Source organism: Enhydra lutris, unplaced genomic scaffold, assembly GCF_002288905.1.
Source record: "Enhydra lutris kenyoni isolate GAN:26980312 unplaced genomic scaffold, ASM228890v2 scaffoldscaffold10, whole genome shotgun sequence".
NCBI classification, from domain to species: Eukaryota; Metazoa; Chordata; class Mammalia; order Carnivora; family Mustelidae; genus Enhydra; species Enhydra lutris.
In genome coordinates, this window is record NW_019154094.1 from 19,260,846 (window position 1) to 19,280,054 (window position 19,209).

The 19,209-nt window shown below is 37.5% G+C and overlaps 1 protein-coding gene across 2 annotated transcripts in view; it reads left to right on the plus strand.

The window, feature by feature from the left end:
• LOC111143893 (protein tyrosine phosphatase, receptor type G) overlaps positions 1 to 11,231 on the plus strand; it is a 700,723-nt gene extending 689,492 nt beyond the window's left edge. For both annotated transcript variants that reach the window (XM_022497940.1, XM_022497941.1), the window contains 2 exons: positions 8,889 to 9,024; positions 9,569 to 11,231. In XM_022497940.1, coding sequence (XP_022353648.1) covers positions 8,889 to 9,024; positions 9,569 to 9,715 — 283 coding nt within the window. In that variant the 3' untranslated portion in view covers positions 9,716 to 11,231. The remainder of the gene's footprint in view (positions 1 to 8,888; positions 9,025 to 9,568) is intronic.
• The last annotated feature ends 7,978 nt before the right edge of the window (positions 11,232 to 19,209 follow it).

The following is a 19,209-nucleotide window of genomic DNA, read 5'->3' on the forward strand; positions in this document are numbered from 1 at the left end:
TCCCACGACCCTGAAATCACAACCTGATCCAAAATCAAGAGTTGGGTGCTTAACTGACTGAGCCACCTAGGTGCCCCTCTACCAAACATTTAAAATAGAGTTAATACATATCCTTCTCAAACTATTTAAAAAAAAAAAAGCCAGAAGAGGAAGGAATTTATTCTAAGAAGCCACCATTACCCTGCTACCAAAACCAAAGATACTACCAAAAAAGAGAAAATTACAGGCAATATCTCTGGCAAACACAGATGGAAAAATCTTTTACAGAATATTAGCAAACTAAATTCAGTTCTGATTTCCAGGATCAGATGGGATTTATTCAAGGATGGCAAGGATGGTTTGACATCCACAAACTAATCACATGATATACTACCTTAACCAAATGAATGATAAAAATTAGGATTATGGCAATAGATTCAGAAAAAGCATTTGACAAAATTCAACATCTACTCTTGGTAAAAACTCTCAACAGAGGGGGTTTACAGGGAACATATCTAAATATAATAAAGGCTATATATGACAAACACAGCTAATATTCTCAACATAGGTAATAATACTCAATGATGATAAGCTAAAAACTTTTCCTCTAAGATCAGGAACAAGAAAAGGATGTCCACTGTCCCCATTTTTATTCAACAAAGTACTAGAAGTCTTACCCACAATAATCAGACAAGAAAATGCAATAAAAAGGTATAAAAATTGGTAAGGAGGGCGCCTGGGTGGCTCAGTGGGTTAAGCCTCTGCCTTTGGCTCGGGTCATGATCTTGGGGTCCTGGAATCAAGCCCCGCATCAGGCTCTCTGCTCGCCAGGGAGCCTGCTTCCCCCCCTCTCTGTGCCTGCCTCTCTGCCTACTTGTGATCTCTCTCTGTGTCAAATAAGATCTTTTTAAAAAATTTGGTAAGGGGGGCTGCCTGGGTGGCTCAGTGGGTTAAGCCTCTGCCTTCAGCTCAGGTCATGATCTCAGGGTCCTGGGATCAAGTCCCACATCGGGCTCTCTGCTAGGCAGGGAGCCTGCTTCCTCCTCTCTCTCTCTACTTGTGATCTCTCTCTGTCAAATAAATAAAATCTTTTAAAAAAAAATTGGTAAGGAAGAGGTAAAACTCATTATTTGCAGATGGTACTATAGAATGAATGAATTTAGTAAAGTTGCTGGATACAAATTCAATATACAGAAATCTGTTGTGTTTCTATACAATAATAAGGAAGTGGCAGAAAACAAGAACACAATCCCATTTATAATCACATCAAAAAGAACAAGAGTAACTAGACATAAACCTAACCAAGAAGATGAAAGAGCTATACTCTGAAAACTTTAGGATGCTGATGAAAAAGACTGAAGATAACACAAATGGAAAGACATACCATTCTTATTTTAACAGTTATTAAAATGTCTATACTATCCAAAATAACCTATAGATTCAGTGCAATTCTTGCCACAAAACTAGAACAAATAATCCTAAAATTTGCATGGAACTACAAAAACCGCTAACAGCCAAAGCAATTTTGAGAAAGAATAAAGCTAGAGGTATCACAGTCCCTAATTTCAAACTATACTACAAAGCTGAGGTAATCAAACCACTATGGTACTGACACAAAGATAGACATCTGGATCAGTGGAGCAGAATAAAAAGCCCAGAAATAAATCCACATTTATATGATCAAGTAATCTACAACAAAGAAGACAATAATATACAAAAGGGAAAAGACTGTCTTTTCAATAAGTGGTGTTGAGAAAACTAGACAGTTACATGCAAAAAAACAAAACAAACTGGACCACTTTCTTACACCATACACAAAAATAAACTCAAAATCGATTAAAGACCTAAATGTGAGACCTGAAACAATAAAGCCCTAAAAGAAAACGCTGGCAGTGATCTCTTGCACATCAGCCTTAGCGTTATTTTTCTGGATCTGTCTCCTCAGTAAAGGAAACAAAAGCACAAATAAACAGTTGAGACTATATTAAACGATAAACCTTTTGCATAGTGAAGGAAGCCAACAAAACACAGGACAGCCTCCCAAATGGGAGAAGACATTGGCAAATAATATATCTGATATGAAGCTAATTAATACCCAAAATATATGAAGAACTCATAAAACTTAAAATAATAACCTGATTAAAAATGGGCAGAGGACCTGAATCAACCTTTGTCCAAAGAAAATATCCAAAGATGACCAACAGACACATGAAAAGGTGCTCAATACCACTAATCATCAGGGAGAAGCAAGTCAAAACCATAGTGATATGTCACCCTGCACCAGTCAGAATGGCTACTATAAAAAGGGAAAGTAACAAGCATTCGTGAGGATGTAAAGAAAAGGGAACCCTTGCGCACTGTTTGTAGGAATATAAATCGGTGAAGCTACTGTATAAAACTGTAGAGCAGTTCCTCAGAAAAGTAAAAATAGAAATACCATGTGATCTAGTAATTCCACTTCTGGGTCTGTACCAAAAGAGTACAGAAGTACAGATTGAAAAAGATGCACGCATCCCTAGGTTCATTGCAGCATTATTTACAATAGCCACAATATGGAAGAAACCTTAAGTGTCCATAAACAGAGGAGTGGATAAAGATGTGGGGTGTACATACAGTGGAATATTACTCAGCCATAAAAAAGGAACTCACCATTTACAACAACATGGGTGGAACTAGAGGGTATTAGGCTAAGTGAAATAAATCCTATAAGACAAATACCACAGAATTTCACATCTGTATGGAATCTAAAAAACAAACAAAAACAGAAACAGACTCAAATACACAGAGCAAACTGGTGTTTGTCAGAGGGCAGTGGGGAGATGGGCAAAACCGGTGAAGGGAATTAGTAGGTACGAACTTCCACTTGTAGGTAAATCATGGGGATGAAAAGTACAGCATAGGGAAAACAGTTAATAATACTGTAATAACTTTAGTCACTATGCTTATCTTGGTGAATATTTCAAAATGTGTACGCTTGTCAAATCACGAGGTTAGCCACATGAAACTAATATATCGTCTGTCAACTATACCTCAGGAAAAAAATAACTTACAGATGACAACAGCACAGCATTAAACTAAGAGCAGGACTCTTCTGAAGAGATGCATCAAAGTGCAGAACTCTCCACAACCACACAGACTGAAGCCAGGAATATGGCCCTGGCTGCAGTCAGATCCAGAGCTGTCATCGAATTCTGCTTAACACTGCCTCCCACTGGTTGTCACGCTGGACTCCTGAGTGCATTCCTGCACTCAGCTCATTGCTTCAGACTACGTTTTTTTCCTACCTTATTTTCTCATTCACATCCAAGGTTTTAATTTCTTAAAGTCCTGTGGAGGGCTTTTGTGTTGCCTTTATTCCCCCAGAGTGATGGATAGTCAGGCTTTAACTCTGTGTTCCTTCCTGCCATAATGATTTCTAAGGGAAGCTTCACTTTCTTCTAGTAAAAGGGTTATAACTCTAAATTTCATTCTTTTTTTTAAAAGATTTTATTTATTTGACAGAGAGAGATCACAAGCAGGCAGAGAGGCAGGCAGAGGGGGAGGGGGAAGCAGGCTCCCCACTGAGCAGAGAGCCTGTCGTGAAGCTCGATCCCAAGACCCTGAGATCATGATCTGAGCCGAAGGCAGAGTATTAACCCACTGAGCCACCCAGGTGCCCTAAATTTCATTCTTGATTATGATTTTTAAAACCTTTTAAAAGCAAAGGTAGGATAATTATATAATTATATGGAACAGTAAAAAGTATCATTAAATGCGCAGAGGTGTATACAATGCAAGGAACCCCAGTGTATTTTAAAATGAACATAGAACACTTAAAAACATTACTTACATCAGGAACTTCAAGTATTTTTATTTCCTTGAGGCATAGGCAAGAAAAGATGAAAATACATTTGGCTCTTTTCTTAACTGTGCTAAATATAAATAAGCTTTGCTCTCATTGGGCCCTTTGAGAAAGGCAAACAAACTACCAAAGCCAGTGTATTTATACTTGTTTTATGTAGGTTATAAACTACTTGTATCACTTTTTCACCAAGTCCTTATAGTTAGAAGTGCAGATCCATAAAACTCGACAAACATCCTTTAATCGTACTTAATTTCTCTAAACTTCTGAGAATGGCCTTCAGTTTTTCAGGCTTTATCCTTTCATTATAATGCTTGGTATGCAGAAGATACTTAAATTATCTGTATATTTGACTAATATGAGTTAGTTTCTAGTCATGTTTGAAATCTATGTATGTACTTTTAATTTAGGTACGTTTTTTAAAAGTGGCAAAATCTATGAAAGGCAATCTAAGGAAAGGCCAGAGTACTCCTACAGGGAGTACACACTACATAATAAAATAATGAAATATGTAATACCTGACTTTCCTATCTGAATGGCTATGAATAGCTCTAAGAAAAAGATTAAATGGGGGGAAAGGGTCCTGAGTCTTAACAGTTTCACTAGAACAGAGTAAGCAAAGGTTAGATTTTATCCTACTGAGAAAAAAAAGTACATATGATTTAAAATATGAGGAAAACCAACATGATCAAATCAGGAACAAACAAAAATACAGTGAATCAGTTACTAGATTAGATAATAGTTATAAGAGATTTTTTAAATATATGCTCTGAGATCTGACAGAAGACTATGGCATTAATCAGAAACATGTTATTAAGCAAGAACAAATGAGAGTCTAAGAAATGGGAAAAACAAGAGATGGTCTAGTAGTAGAGTAGACAGAAGTGAAATCAAACTCCGTTACAGAAGCTAGGTAAGTTCTAATATATGTCTGAGAGGTGATCCTTGTTGAGAAAAGAGACTAAAGAAGAAGAAATAATGGCTGAGATTTTCTAAGACATGAATAAAGGATGAGTAAAGTCTCATAAAACTTACTATTTTGGAGAATGGTGAAGAAAACAATTAAGGAAGTTATAAAATTACACTGGGAAGGAAAAATCTACCATTGATTAAATATTAATATATAAGAAATTTAAAAAAATATTTGATAACTGTTAATTTGCTTAGGCTTGACCATGTTTACATATTGTCAAAAATCCTAATTCTTTTTTTTTTAAGATTTTATTTATTTGACAGAGAGAGATCACAAGTAGGCAGAGAGGCAGGCAGAGAGAGAGGGGGAAGCAGGCTCCCTGCTAAGCAGAGAGCCCCATGCGGGGCTCCCAGGACCCTGAGATCATGACCTGAGCCTAAGGCAGAGAGAGGCTTAATCCACTGAGCCACCCAGGCGCCCCCAAATCCTAATTCTTACATGAAAATAACTAATGAATAAAATGTTTGGGATATGCTTCAAAATATATGGGAAAGGAAATAGATGTGAAACAAGTTTGGCCATGAGCCCATGACCACTGGAACTGAGTAATTGCTATGTGAAAGTGACTGAGCTTGCGCATGTGTTTGATGTTTTCTAATAATAAAAAGTTAAAAATAGAAATATTTTAAAGGAAATAAACACTTGAAATTCTTTATATGTTGAAGAGCTTTAACATGTTTAGATGTAAGGTAAAGGTCTGATTTTAGTTATTTTTCCCATGGATAGCTACTTTTTTTAATTGTTGAAGAGCTGAATAACAGGTGATTTCCCAAACTGCTAAGATACACCAAGTGCTCACCAGGCTACTCTTGAACAGTAACAAGAGGAAATTTAATATAACCATGATTTAAAAAAAAAAAAAAAAAAAAAAGGCTAGCACCAGAATGGAAAAGTATAGGGCCAGTCTTACTTATTTGATTATGGCTGTAAAAATCTAAGTAAAATACTGTCAAATAAAATTCAGTGTGTTGAGTTAAAAGAATTTTGTATCATGAAAAAGTAAGATTTACCCTAGGGCTTATAGAGGTGGTTAAATGTTACCACTGTTCTCGCAAGTGAATGCAGGACATAATCAAAGGAATTTCTTTAAAAAAGTCAATAGATGTTGGGAAGTACAGAATAAAATCATTCATTCATAATCTCCCTCCCCAAAAGAAAACACTCTTAGCAAACTGAAAGTCAAAAGCCTTTTCTTTAACTTGATAAATATTATTTATTGGAAGCCTACAGCAAACATTTTTATTTAATACTAAAAACTTAGAAGCTTTACCATTAAAGAAAACAATATGATACCTCCTTGCAAATACTGGTTAGAATGCAGAACTATAAGGTTCTAGCCAGTACAATAAAAGCAAAAGATGAAAGAAATAGAAAAGTTGAAAAGAAACAAACCTGATATTATTGGTAGATAAAGATGTAGCTGGCTTCCCAGAGAATCCACAAATTACTAGGAACTTAACTGCATGGCTAGATACAAGTTCACCATGTGAAAATCAGTAACTGTCCTATATATCAACTGAAACCAAGCAAAATGTAATAAAGAGAGGCTATTCTTAGCAGTAACAAACACTAACATTGAGAAATTACCCTAAAATGAAAGTGCCAAAGACAATAAAGAAAACTATAAAATATAATTGAAAACTACAAAAGACATGAAGGGAGAAAAGACCTCATGTTCATGAACAGAAAAACTCAAAAAAGATGTTAATTTCCTCAAACGTGTGTGTGTGTGTGTGTGTGTGTGTGTGTGTGTGTGTGTGTGTGTTCGGCACAAGCTAACCAAAATGCCAATAAAACTTGTATTTCTTGACAATCCAGTTTCACATGAAACAGGATGGGGAGGGATAGAGGGATAGAGGTATTTGGAAATGAGTATAAAAATGAAAATGGAGGGACGCCTGGGTGGCTCAGTTGGTTGGGCGGCTGCCTTCAGCTCAGGTCATGATCCCGGCATCCTGGGATCGGGTCCTGCATTGGGCTCCTTGCTCGGCGGGGAGCCTGCTTCTCCCTCTGCCTGCCACTCTGTCTGCCTGTGCTCACTCTCTCTGACAAATAAATAAATAAAATTTAAAAAAAAAATGAAAATGGAAGTATATTTGAAGCACAAAAGAAAAATGAAAATGAATGTAGAGATGGCCAGGTCTACTGTAGATACTTGCTTTTTCAGATTCCGAGACTTCTCAAAACCTTATGGGAATTAAAACATACATGAGGAAATACAAAAAACATATTAAAGGGCCAGAAAGTTCGGAATCAGGCCTGTATATATGAGGATTTAGTATATGATATAAAGGAAGCTCAAGTCAATGAGAAAAGATGAGACTATCCAATTAAAAAAAGTAGCTATCCATGGGAAAAATAACTAAAATCAGACCTTTACCTTACATCTAAATGAGATTCAGATGAATTAAACAATGAAATGTAAAAAATAAAAATAGAAAAATGTCGGAGAATGTTATCAAAATGCTGGGTTAGAAAAAGCATTCTCAAGATTCCAATTAAGCCAAAAATAAAAGACTGATCAATTTGATTATGGGTAAACTATACTTCAGTTTAACAAAAATGCCTACAAACAATGTTAAGAGAAATCAGAGACTGGAAAAAATATTTCCAACCTATCCTACAAATAAAAGAGACAAAGCCAAGAAAAATGGCCAAAGTATATTATTAAACAATTTCAGAGGAGGAACTATAGATGGACCATAAACCCAGAAGATTTTTCACCCATCAAATTAGCAGAAGCATGTCAACTTTAAAATGAGGAAGAGAGGGGCACCTGGGTGGCTCAGTCCATTGAGCGTCTGCCTTCAGCTCAGATTATGATCTCAGGGTTCCAGAACTGAGCCCTGCGTCAGGCTCCCGGCCTAGTGGAGAATCTGCTTCTCCCTCTACCCTTCTGCCTATCTCTCTCAAATAAATAAATCTTTAAAAAAAATAAAATGATGAAGAGAAGCAAGTATTCTCCTGGGAAAGGTATAAACATGTAACAACCACTATGAGAGAAATACCACAGCATCTTTAAAACTAAAGATGGGCGTGCCTGTGACCTAGTTCTACTCACGGTACTTCTGCTGGTGCGCACAAGGTACGGACAACGGGTATGGCCATCTACAGGGAAGAGAGGACGTCCAGTACGCACACAGCACATGAAGTCACAACCCTGGGCGGCTGGACCTAAATGTGTAACATGTTTTACCTCAAGATAGGTTACCTCTCACACTGGGGACTCTGGTCTTTTTGTATTAAAGATGTGCAACATCTGTAATGGCCTAATTGTATCTGACAATAATAAGCTCAAAACTGCACACCTAATAGTTTTTAACAGAATAGTGAACACGGGGTATAAAACTCTAGTTTCATTTCGACCAGCATCACCACCTGGAACAATTCATTTAATCCTCTGCCTTCTTATCACTGAGAAGCCACCACAGGTTCCTGGAAAAAACGGGGTTGCCAGTCCAGCCTGATGGGGAAGTCCACCCTTCTAAGTGCGCGTGCATGTGTGTGTGTAAGAAAGAGCGTGTGCCATGTTTTTCCAAGGCTTTTTTCGAGAGCACTCTAATGACAAAGTTCCACTTCAGTGCCAAAAATAATTACCTAATATGAAATTCATTTTGAAAAATTTTGGACTGCACTTTGAGCCATACATATGTTCCATTTCAAGTCACATTCTGGAAGTTCAGTTTAACCATTTGGGATGGTTAAAGCTTTTTTTTTTTTCCAGATCCTTTCACCACCTCTACTCGTCCAGAAGCCTGTAGCTGGGTTCCTCACATTCTTTTTCCTGTTATGCCCCCCACCTCATTCCCAACATCATGTCTTCGATAGCCATCCCGTCTGTTGATGACCCTCTCGTTTCATCTGGGATATTAAGCTGAGTGTCTGATAAGCCAGTTTGGGAGATCTCACGTTCGAGAACGAACGTCACCTTTATGCTAGCTTCTTACCTCTCCCCTGGGCCAGCATTTCATCCATTACAAAGAGATGTCAATGCAGTCTACTTAGCTTCTATGCAAAAATAGGATATTCATTTCCTTCGAAAAACTCAATCCCTTAGAAAATCTGAAATAGCTTCTTTTTTTTCTCCTCTCCAAGGTATGGAGCAGTTTCAGCAGGAATGTTGTGTGCCCTTACCACCCTGTCCCAGCAACTGGAGAATGAAAATGCTGTGGATGTTTTCCAGGTTGCAAAAATGATTAATCTTATGAGGCCTGGAGTATTCACAGACATTGTAAGTACTTGGTTTCTTAGTGAAACCTGTTCTGTCATCAGGTGAAACTCAGGCTCACACTTGAATTAGAACACTGGTGGTCACCCGGGGATGGTTTTGCCTCCCCCAGGCGATGTTCAGCAGTGTCCAGACACTTTCTCATTGTCACAACTGGGGATGGAGGAAAGTGCTCATTGGAACCCACCCAGAGACGCTGCTGAACATCTTGCAATGCAGCAGACAGATCTCTACGACAAAGAATTACCTGCCTCGAGACGTCAGTGGTGCTGAGGTGGAGAAACTCGGTTTTCTAGAGTTACAATATAACGATATGTTACGATCTTAACTCACTGTCAACAGAATTTAGTTCCAAACTAGCAACAATCAGAATGGCATGCAGCATGCATAGGTCTTGATGATAAAGGCTCCAAGTCCTTTTTTTGAAGTTTCTTAACAGAAATGTATATTCTCGTTTTTTACGATTAGATTTTTAATTGGTCTTGCTACCTTAGATGAAATGATTCAGCTGTTCTTTGTCTCAAACGGTCTTCCTCTTGTTTTTCAGGAACAATACCAGTTTGTCTATAAAGCGATGCTCAGCCTGGTCAGCACTAAAGAAAACGGAAACGGTCCCATGACAGTGGACAAAAATGGTGCTGTTCTCATTGCGGATGAATCAGACCCTGCCGAGAGCATGGAATCTCTAGTGTGATTGGAATCCCGGAAGGGCACTGAATTTGTAAAACTTCTGAAGACTGAGAACTTTTTTGAGGCCTTTTTTGCCAGACTCTAGGTTATACAATAACCCAGTTACTTTTTTACACTGATAAAAGTTTTGATATTTATTTTTTGCCATTTTATGTCTTAATGGTATCCTACTGAGCATTTGCACCTCTGTTCATTTCACACAGTGAAACGCAGTTTTCCCTAGTTTGCACTCTACGATCAGTGTTACTGCCTATAATCTAATACTAAAGCCCTGATGTGACATTCCATGACAACACACATGCTACTTTTTAGTTCATACAGTGAGGGTCTTTGTTATGACAGTGAATCTTGGTTTATGTTTATTATTATTATTATTGCTGTTGTTATTGCTAAAGCAGTTGCATCCTCCTAGCAGGCAATGCTGAACTTTTCCTCAGTCCTCTCCTGTTCTTTTCAGGCACTGCTCCATACTGTCTGCCTTCTGTATTTTAATGGAGTGAATGGGCATTGTTTTCTTTTAAGGAATAGCAGGTTCCTGGGAGCTACTAAGACAGTCTATCAACCTCGTGGCCTTGGAACAGTTCTACTTATGATGGTGAAGGTATCCATTAAGAAATTAGAAGGCTTTAAGAGCTTTATGTGAACATCACTTATTAGTTAAAGTTATATTCATAGCCTAAAAAAATGCCCAACTGTGTCAAAATAAAGGATATCTCTGTATTACAATTTTCACAGTAGCTATGTGGACGGTGTGTGTTATTTCCATCTTGACCCTCTGAAATAGCTATACCCTACAATGAGGGCTATCTTTTACCATAGAGATATGGCAATATTTTACACATCTCACCTATCCCTTTAGTAACTCTCCATTCACGCTTCTTGGTTTCTAATATCACACCTCATGGCAGGTAATATAATGAAAATTTCTGCAGGTGTGTAATTTTGAAATTAGTCCTCTAAAGTATCCCTATTACTTACAGCTATCTAATAAAAACTACCTATATAGTTAACATTCTTTTCTTCTTTGCCAAATGTTTCCTAATAAATCCCTTAATTACATACATTCTTTTACTTAGGATGGAAGTGAAAATACTGTATTAGCGAGTCTGGGATAGATTCCCAAGTCTTATGTAGATTCCCACACATCGATAAGTCTGATTCAGAGAGAGAAATCAGAATCTTAAACAGAAGGAGAGATCAACATTCTCAAATAGATTTTAAAAGAAGGAGATGTGTCTTTGTGTGCTTTTGTGTTGTGGATCCTCAAGAACAGACACACTTCACAAGAGGCTGATAATCATTACACAGAACCCAAGGAAGTTACGAGATCTAGCCTCTGGAGCCATATTTACCCTGCAGTAACTACATAATTGGGAAATTAGGAGCATTAATAAGAAATATCAGTTCAGTTAGAAAAATAAGCTACTACTGAGATCTGTTCTTGTATTTCGTATTTGCATTTGAGGAATAACTTCTGTTAGAAGTGAAATCATCACCACAAAGAAAAGGCCTATCACAAAGAAAAAGGATTTTGGTTAATTGTTATGTCAATAAACTTTGACCAAAAAAAAAAAAAATCCACACTGGCTACTATCATACTATGTGAATAGGCTCTATAACATTAATGATAATCAGTGCTGAGGTTCTATTAACCTTAAGTTGGCTGTCTGTGAAGTTTGTCAGAGTGGTGCTGTGGAGTTAAAGCTGCTAAGGAGACGCTACAGGCCCAAGTTTGGGAGTTCCAATGCACAGGCTAGGGTGATAGATTTTTCGTGAACTATGTACCTGCCAGGGATAATCTCATGTTTTCATCACAGAAATCCTGCAACATGGAAAACAGTCCACTGTTCATGAACCGTGTAGGTGAAGCTTAAGAAAAGGTGTACAGCTGAGCAGTTTGCTAAATGGTATGTGTTAGAGGAAAACAACACCTTTGCAGCCCCTCTGCTCCCATCACAGGTAAAATACCAGGAAGCTCTACCCAACACCTAAGGAAGAAAGCTTGAACATAGGAACACCACCACTGCCAGAGGCTGAGAGGAATCAGGAAGGACAAGGTTTCAGATCATGGCAAGAGCTAGATCATTTCAGTCAATTAAGCAGGTTACACTTCATTTATATAATGACAGGAGTGAACTCTTTTTAGTAGTTGGCACATACTGGATTTTCGGAAGTGATGTTCAAGTTGGGGCTCATGGTGCCCTGGTAGTTTTTTCTTATACAAATGAACAGTGGTTAGAAAGCAGGGAGTGTTTCCTTCTGTGCTATTTACAGAGGGCTCAAGTCATGCAAAGGCCTAAGTTCCAACACAGTCCTGTGACCGTTTCTTACACAGGTATCATAGTCGAAAGAAAGATTGCTAGTAAAAAGAAACATTTCAAAGGGTGGTTTGAAGGTCTCTGAGAAAATATGTGACCATAGTGGGCCTGAACCTATCCACAAATCCTGACACTGAAATCTGAGCAACTGCTGTTTGCCCATCTTGCCAAAGTGGTCCAAACACACTTCAGTAAGGACAATTCTACTCAGCAGTTCCTCACTTTCCCCAGAGAGTGTATCCTGAATATTAGTCTTTGTTTGTTATCGATGTTAATGTTCTTGCATCTTTCCAGAGGCAGAGTTTTTCAAAGACAGTATTCTCTTTGAGACATAAACACACTGCTTAACTACACAACAAGGTTATTATCGCCTGCACTCAGGGGGAAAGGAAATAGCTATTGCAGACTGACATGAGCTTATAAAATAAGCTCACTGCGTATGACTTTAGCTCGAGGTGAACAGAAGGCACACATCATAAGATACTGAGTTGTACTGATCGGACCAAGCGGCCATGCTGGGCATCAGAGGAGACCCACATTGCCATCAGGAGAACTCTAGCATCCAAAAGCCACATCATCTTTTATACATGTGTGTGTGCGTTAAAAAAGGTTACTTCTGAATCTCAAGAATAAGATTAATTGAACTGGTTTTCCTAAATTTGTATGCCTTGGAGCTTTTAGAGTCTATTTCGAGTTGAAGAGTCTAGCATGGTCAGAGAAGGTTACGGTGTTCAAGGTCTGGCTGTTGGAAATTTTAGCCCAGAGTGACATACTGAAATCAACAAATAACCTTAATTGTTTTATAATGACACAGCACAACTGCCTTGTTATGAATTTTTTCTTAAATGCATATATACTATATTTAAAAATTAAGATATAGATACCAATTTACCAAAGATACATATTACTAATTCTAAGCAAAAAATAAACCCAAACTCATCACAATTTAAGAAATAATAATCAAAATGTAGTTTGTCTTAAGAATTTAGCAGTTATACTGGAAAATGCATTTTCAACTCCTATGTTCTGAAGTTTATGTTCAAATGGTGCCAGTGAATTTTTATATGAAGGGAAAATGCCTGCTTTTTTTTTTTTTAAAGAGCTATAATTTCACTTACCCCTTTGCGCTTTCCCTTAGTTGCCATTAACATGCAATATTGGCTTTACTTATCTCTAGAAAGAAGGCATGCTACAAATAGGAAGGAATTGTTATAGTATTTGGCCTCTACTTTGTCTTAGCTGTTAAACTGTTTTTAGTATTTTTGTTAAATATTTGCAAAGGGAAGCATTTTCTACAGAGGATAATTAATTTCAAGAAAAATATCTTGAGTTTTAAGAAATAAACATCTCCAGAAAAGGAGACAGCCGATTTTATAAAATGTTGCAACTCTCCAACATTTGGGGTAGTGACTCCTTTTTTGTTAGGACATTTGAAACTAGCAAGCAGCCATTGTTTCTAAAAAAGAAAAAAGAAAAAAAAACCTCAGCCTTCATGTTAATTCATGTTTCTTTCACTTCATTTTGAAATAGCTAAAATCATTAAAACTGTAAATATTTTGTTGCTTGGATAAGCATCTTCTGGGAACTTTGTATCTATGGTATATAATCATAGAATTTTATATTTTCATATAAAGCTAATTTTTTTCTAGTTTCAACTCCGTCATAGTTTTTTGTTTTGTTTTGTTTTGTGGGGGAGGTTATTTTGGGGTGTTTTTTTTTGTGGTGGATATGTGAATTCAACTTTCTGTGTATTGAAGTAGCAAGAACCATCTTTGCATTCCAAAAGATCCAACATGTGTTATTTCTTTGAGGCAGTGATTGTGAAAATTGGGTTTTCTTTCTTAATTCCATTGACCATTTGTGCAATAGGAATTAGACATAATTAGTCACTGAATACATTCGTTGCATTGACCCATTTGGAAAAAGTGGTTGGTTTTGTTTTTGGGTTTTTTTTTTTTTTGGTTTTTTTTTTTTTTTTCTAATTTGTTCAGGGGGGAAGGGGTTTTGTAACCTGAAATTTTTCCCTTTTTTCTTCTTCTGTTTAAAAATATATCAAATCATTCTATTATAGTGTTATTTAATATGTAAATTGTATTGCTATACATAAAATAAAGTATGGTTTTTGATGTATTCATTGGTGCTGAGCATTTCTGTGAAAATATGGCCAATAAAATTGTTACTAGTCTCCCTTAACAGATCACATTTATACCTGCCAACTCTTTATCTTCGTTTTCATGGTAATAAGATAAATGTTAAGAGTATCTTTACATAAGCAACAAACCAAAAAGAAATGTCTTTTCTGAGTTATTCCATCTTTAAAGAATGAAGAATGATAGCTTTACTACATATGGAATCAAACCTTATTCGCATTATGAACCACCTAAGTTATAGGCAGAATTACTATTTTTCAGCAGTCTATCAACTAGATTTATAGCAACTTCTCCCTCTTAATTATTTACTATGTTGGATAAAGGATGTATCCTGCCAAGACTATTGGAAAATCTATGAGATGTATGTAGAATCACTAAAATTGCTTCTACTTATAAGCAATTTTGACATTTCCGAACAGGGAGGAGTACACAGGTCTCAAACTTGGCAGCTTGGGCCCACCAGTCTCTGTGAACTTGCAGTAGGGCCAGGAGCTCAGTTCTTATTACGAGGGCCCCAATTTTCTTCCCACAGGGGTGAAGAGCTTACATTTCATTCTCCCTAAGTAACTGGGAATTTAAGAAACAATATTAATCTCATCTAGTCTACTGCTATCTCTGAGACCAATTACAGCAAAAAGAAATAATGAGTCTCTCTGATGATAAACCCTAGTCTTCCCCAAATTACACCCGCAGTTACTTAATTCTCTGTATCACGGAGCATGGCACAAACTGATGTCCCATAGATCATACATCCACAGATGTATGTTATTTGGCCCATAATTTTAACTATTTTTAAATTTTATTTTATTTGTTTGTTTAAATAGACTCTATACCCAACGTGGAATAGAGTCTATTGGAATGACCCAATGGTCACACTCACAACCCTGAGATCAAGAGTTGGATGCTCTACCAACTGAGCAAGCCAGGGGCCCCACGGCCCGTAATCTTAAAAATTCACATTAGCTACCTACCAACATCTTAAGAAATGGAAACTCTCACATTAAGATTCAGATTTCAAACTCCTTTCAAAAATGTGGGCAGTCTTAATACAGCATGTTCACATTCTCACATGGAACTAACAAGCTGGAGAGGGAGGCACAGTTGCCCCTTTTGATGCTGCTACTATCCAGTTCACCAGAGTCTCCCCAACCTCTCCCATAACCTATGCCTGTCAGCCCTGTCAGCCATTTAAATAACCTGCCTGGATTCTATAAGCAGTTGCACAAGAATTTTGAGATCATCTTCCATCACTAAAATCCTAAGAAGTCAGCATGAGGAAAGGAAGCTTCCACATTCCTAATTACCTCTAAGTCCACCCAAGATGGCTCTGTGCAGAAGCAGTTATAACTGCTCAAAATAATTAAATTAATTCTCTACTGCCTGATTCTTACTGTCCAGAATAGAACTATATACAAGGAAGCCTCATTTCTACTACCAAGAATGGGGCAAAGAAACGAGTGCAGAAAGCTACTGCAAAAACTCCCATTTCTAACAGGTAACATTCAGATTGTTAAGAACTACAAGATTTAGCAACAAGTTGCTAGGAACTGTACCTAGATTCAGAGACAGGATTAAGGACATTGGTTTTAATATTTATGACTGTGTTGGTAAGAGAGCATAAAGGCACTAGCAAATAACTAGAAGCTGGGAAGTGGCAAGGGAAAAATGGCTTTTGTGATCATGAAGTTCGGCAAGACAAATAATCAGAAAAGAAAGATAATTAGACCAGCAGTTTATCTGAACCTAACAATAACACTATGTTGCTCGCAAATTGAAAAATAGGAAATTAACTTTATCTGATTTATGGTAATTTGAAAAACATTCGACTTCAACAGTTAAATGGCCTATAAACTAATTATCTTCCATCCCTTCCCCACATTCTGCTTATGCAGGGCATAAAGTCAGGCTTTGTGGCAAGCACCAGCGGGCCTTTCAAAGCTTAGGCGAACATTCTAAATTATAGATAAATTTAGCATTCTGTTAGAATTCATCCCAAAAGCATTTGCTTAATGTCTATCACAGGGCACATGTTAGTTACACCCTGTACAGAATGTAAAGTTGTTGGCAGAGGCATTTCAAGTCAGATGAGGCAAAAGTTACAACTTAATCCTAAAAACTCATTCTTCAGTTCACTCAAAAATTCTTATTTAGCTCTGTCTTAGAGATGGAGTACAAAAGACAGTTGTGCAACACTGTTAGCAAAGAAGTAAAATCTGTAACCATAGGCTCCCTAACTTCTACACTGCTCACACAACTCTATTTTTTTTAAAGATTTTATTTATTTATTTATTTGACAGACAAAGATTACAAGTAGGCAGAGAGGCAAACAGAGAGAGTGGAAGGGAAGCAGGTTCCCTGCTGAGCAGAGAGCCTGATGTGGGGCTCGATCCCAGGACCCTGGGATCATGACCTGAGCCGAAGGCAGAGGCTTTAACCCACTGAGTCACCTAGGCGCCCCCACACAACTCTATTTTATATTAAATTTGCCTCTGGAACTTAGAAAGCATTTTCCCACAGGGGGAAAAAAAATGTTAAAGAATAAGGACTACCAAAAAAAAAAAAAAAAGAGTAAGGACTACAGGGCGCCTGGATGGCTCAGGCGGTTAAAGGTCTGCCTTTGGCTCAGGTCATGATCCCAGAGCCCTGGAATCAGGATTCAGTCCCTGCATCAGACTCCCTTGCTCATCAAGGCATCTGCTTCTCCCTCTCCCTCTGCCTGCTGCTCCCCCTGCTTGTGTGCTCTATGTCAAATGAATAAATTAAATTTTAAAAAAAGAATAAGGACTACAATCCAAACAGCCAAGGGTCCAGTCAAGTTCGCCACTGACTGACAGTCATTTGGGGCAAGTTGCTTGACTTCTCTAAATGCCATTTTCCTCAATTGTAAAACAGAGAAATCAATGTTTACCTCCCAGGGACTGCTGTAAGGAGTGAATGAGATGCTTGCAAAAACTCTTGGGACAGTCAACTAATATTAACCATTATAATGATACTATCACCTAGCTTTATTTTTCTTAATTGCTCAGCTGACCTTTTGTCAATCATGAAACACAAAGTCAACAACGTGAGCATACCCATTTAGATAGTAACACTGAAAAACTTCCTTCACTGATGAGGAAGCTCACCTTATCAAAGTGGATACAAGGGAGGTAGATGGAGATGAAGGTGAGCAATGGAAGTAGCCCATGTATCCTACAACCCAAAAACAAAAATGCCAGAAGCTGGGAATGAATGCATATACACAGTGTCCCATATGTTGACTATTTCTCTACTCGTGGTTTAAATCTCTCAGTGCATTCTAAGAACTTGTTTTTAGAAGAAGCTCCATAGTTTGAGAAAAGTCAAACATATTTGTTAATGTCAAACCCTAAGTGCAGAATACTGCGTAGCATTGTGATAAATTACAAACATTTCTACACTAGCTACAATGCTCTATCTCAACTCCCAAACTCTATAAACTAATATGAATGGTGATAATTCCTTTTCCCTGGGCCAATTTTTATCCTTTATAGCTCTCACTACTTTCAGTATATCACCTCTCGTTATCAACCACCATCTTGCCTCACCCTAGGCCAGAGTTGGCCTCTTTAGCCACTCAGTAATCTACTGTGAAGAAATAGCCATATATTAGAGACTTTTCCTGGTTTTGTAACAGATTCTTAGAGCCTATCAAGTATTATTTCAGAATATCACCCTACATAAATAAGATCATTTGTTTCCTCTGCCAAAACTTTGTTGATTATTGAGGGAAGAAACAATCAGGATGAATTATGACTATTTAATACTACAAATTTTGGTACCTTAACAATACGTTATAATATATAATCTGATTGGTGTGCATGGTCGGTGCAGTAGGTTAAGCAACCAACTCTTGGTTTCCTCTGGGGTCATGATCTCAGAATCGTGAAATCAAGCCCCGCATTGGGTATGAGACATGTTTCATGGAAAGCTGCACATTAATCATGTGAACTTAAGCTCAACTTACTGATATTCATTATTTATTAAGACACCTCTTGTTGAAAGGAAATTCTCACATTGCTTAAGACTATTCGAACTGGGGGCACCTGGGTAACTTAGTTGGTAAAGAATACAGCTCTTAATCTTGGGGTTGTAAGTTTGAACCCCACATTGGTAATCAAGAGATTACTTGAAAAATAAGTATCTTAAAAAAAAGGAGGGGAAGAGGGGTGCCTGGGTACCTCAGTCAGTTGAGCCTCCAATTCTTGGTTTCAGCTTGGGTTGTGATCTCAGGGTCTTGAGATTGAGCCCTGTGTAGGGCTCTAGGCAGAGCATGGAGCCTGCTTAGGAACCTCTCTCCCTCTCCCTGTCATCCCCTGCTCCCCATTCATGCGCTCTAAAATAAAATTATAAAAAGAAAGAATGTTTGAACCGAATTTTTTTGCCAGAACACCTGAACAGGTGGTCCGGGATTCTTTATTTTTAAGCTTTCATGATAGCAATAATCAAATATTCTCCACTAGAAAAAAGAAAATCCAATTTGCCTCCTTGCCTTTATATTTTAAATACCTCATGCAGGTGTACGCATGTGAGCATCCAGGCCGTAGTTCCAAAACCATCCCTTGGCTCTTAAAAATTATCTCTCAGTTTTTTAAAAATGATGGAGAATTTTGCTACTTTCAAAAATAATTTGGGCCTAATTATCCCCTAAAATTCTAAGAAGTACTTAAGAAAACATAAAATGCTATAGCCTCTGACCCCACCACCATCTTCCTCAAGAGCTCCCCTTTTGATAGATGTAAAATATCTCTGGGTTAGATTCACAGGTAACCCATATCTCTAAAGAAGGGTATACATCAGAGCAAGTGAGTTATGGCTGCTTGGCTGGCAGTAGCTGTAATCTATTTTTCCTATCCCTATCATATTCTCTATTTATAAAACATGAACACTGTGGCAAGCATAGTTTTGTTTATTGCAAGGAGAGTCCAAATAAAAATACAGTCTCTAGAACTTTATGGTATACTATAACACCTTCTCTGATAACCGTGTTTACAATTAAAAAAAAAAAAACC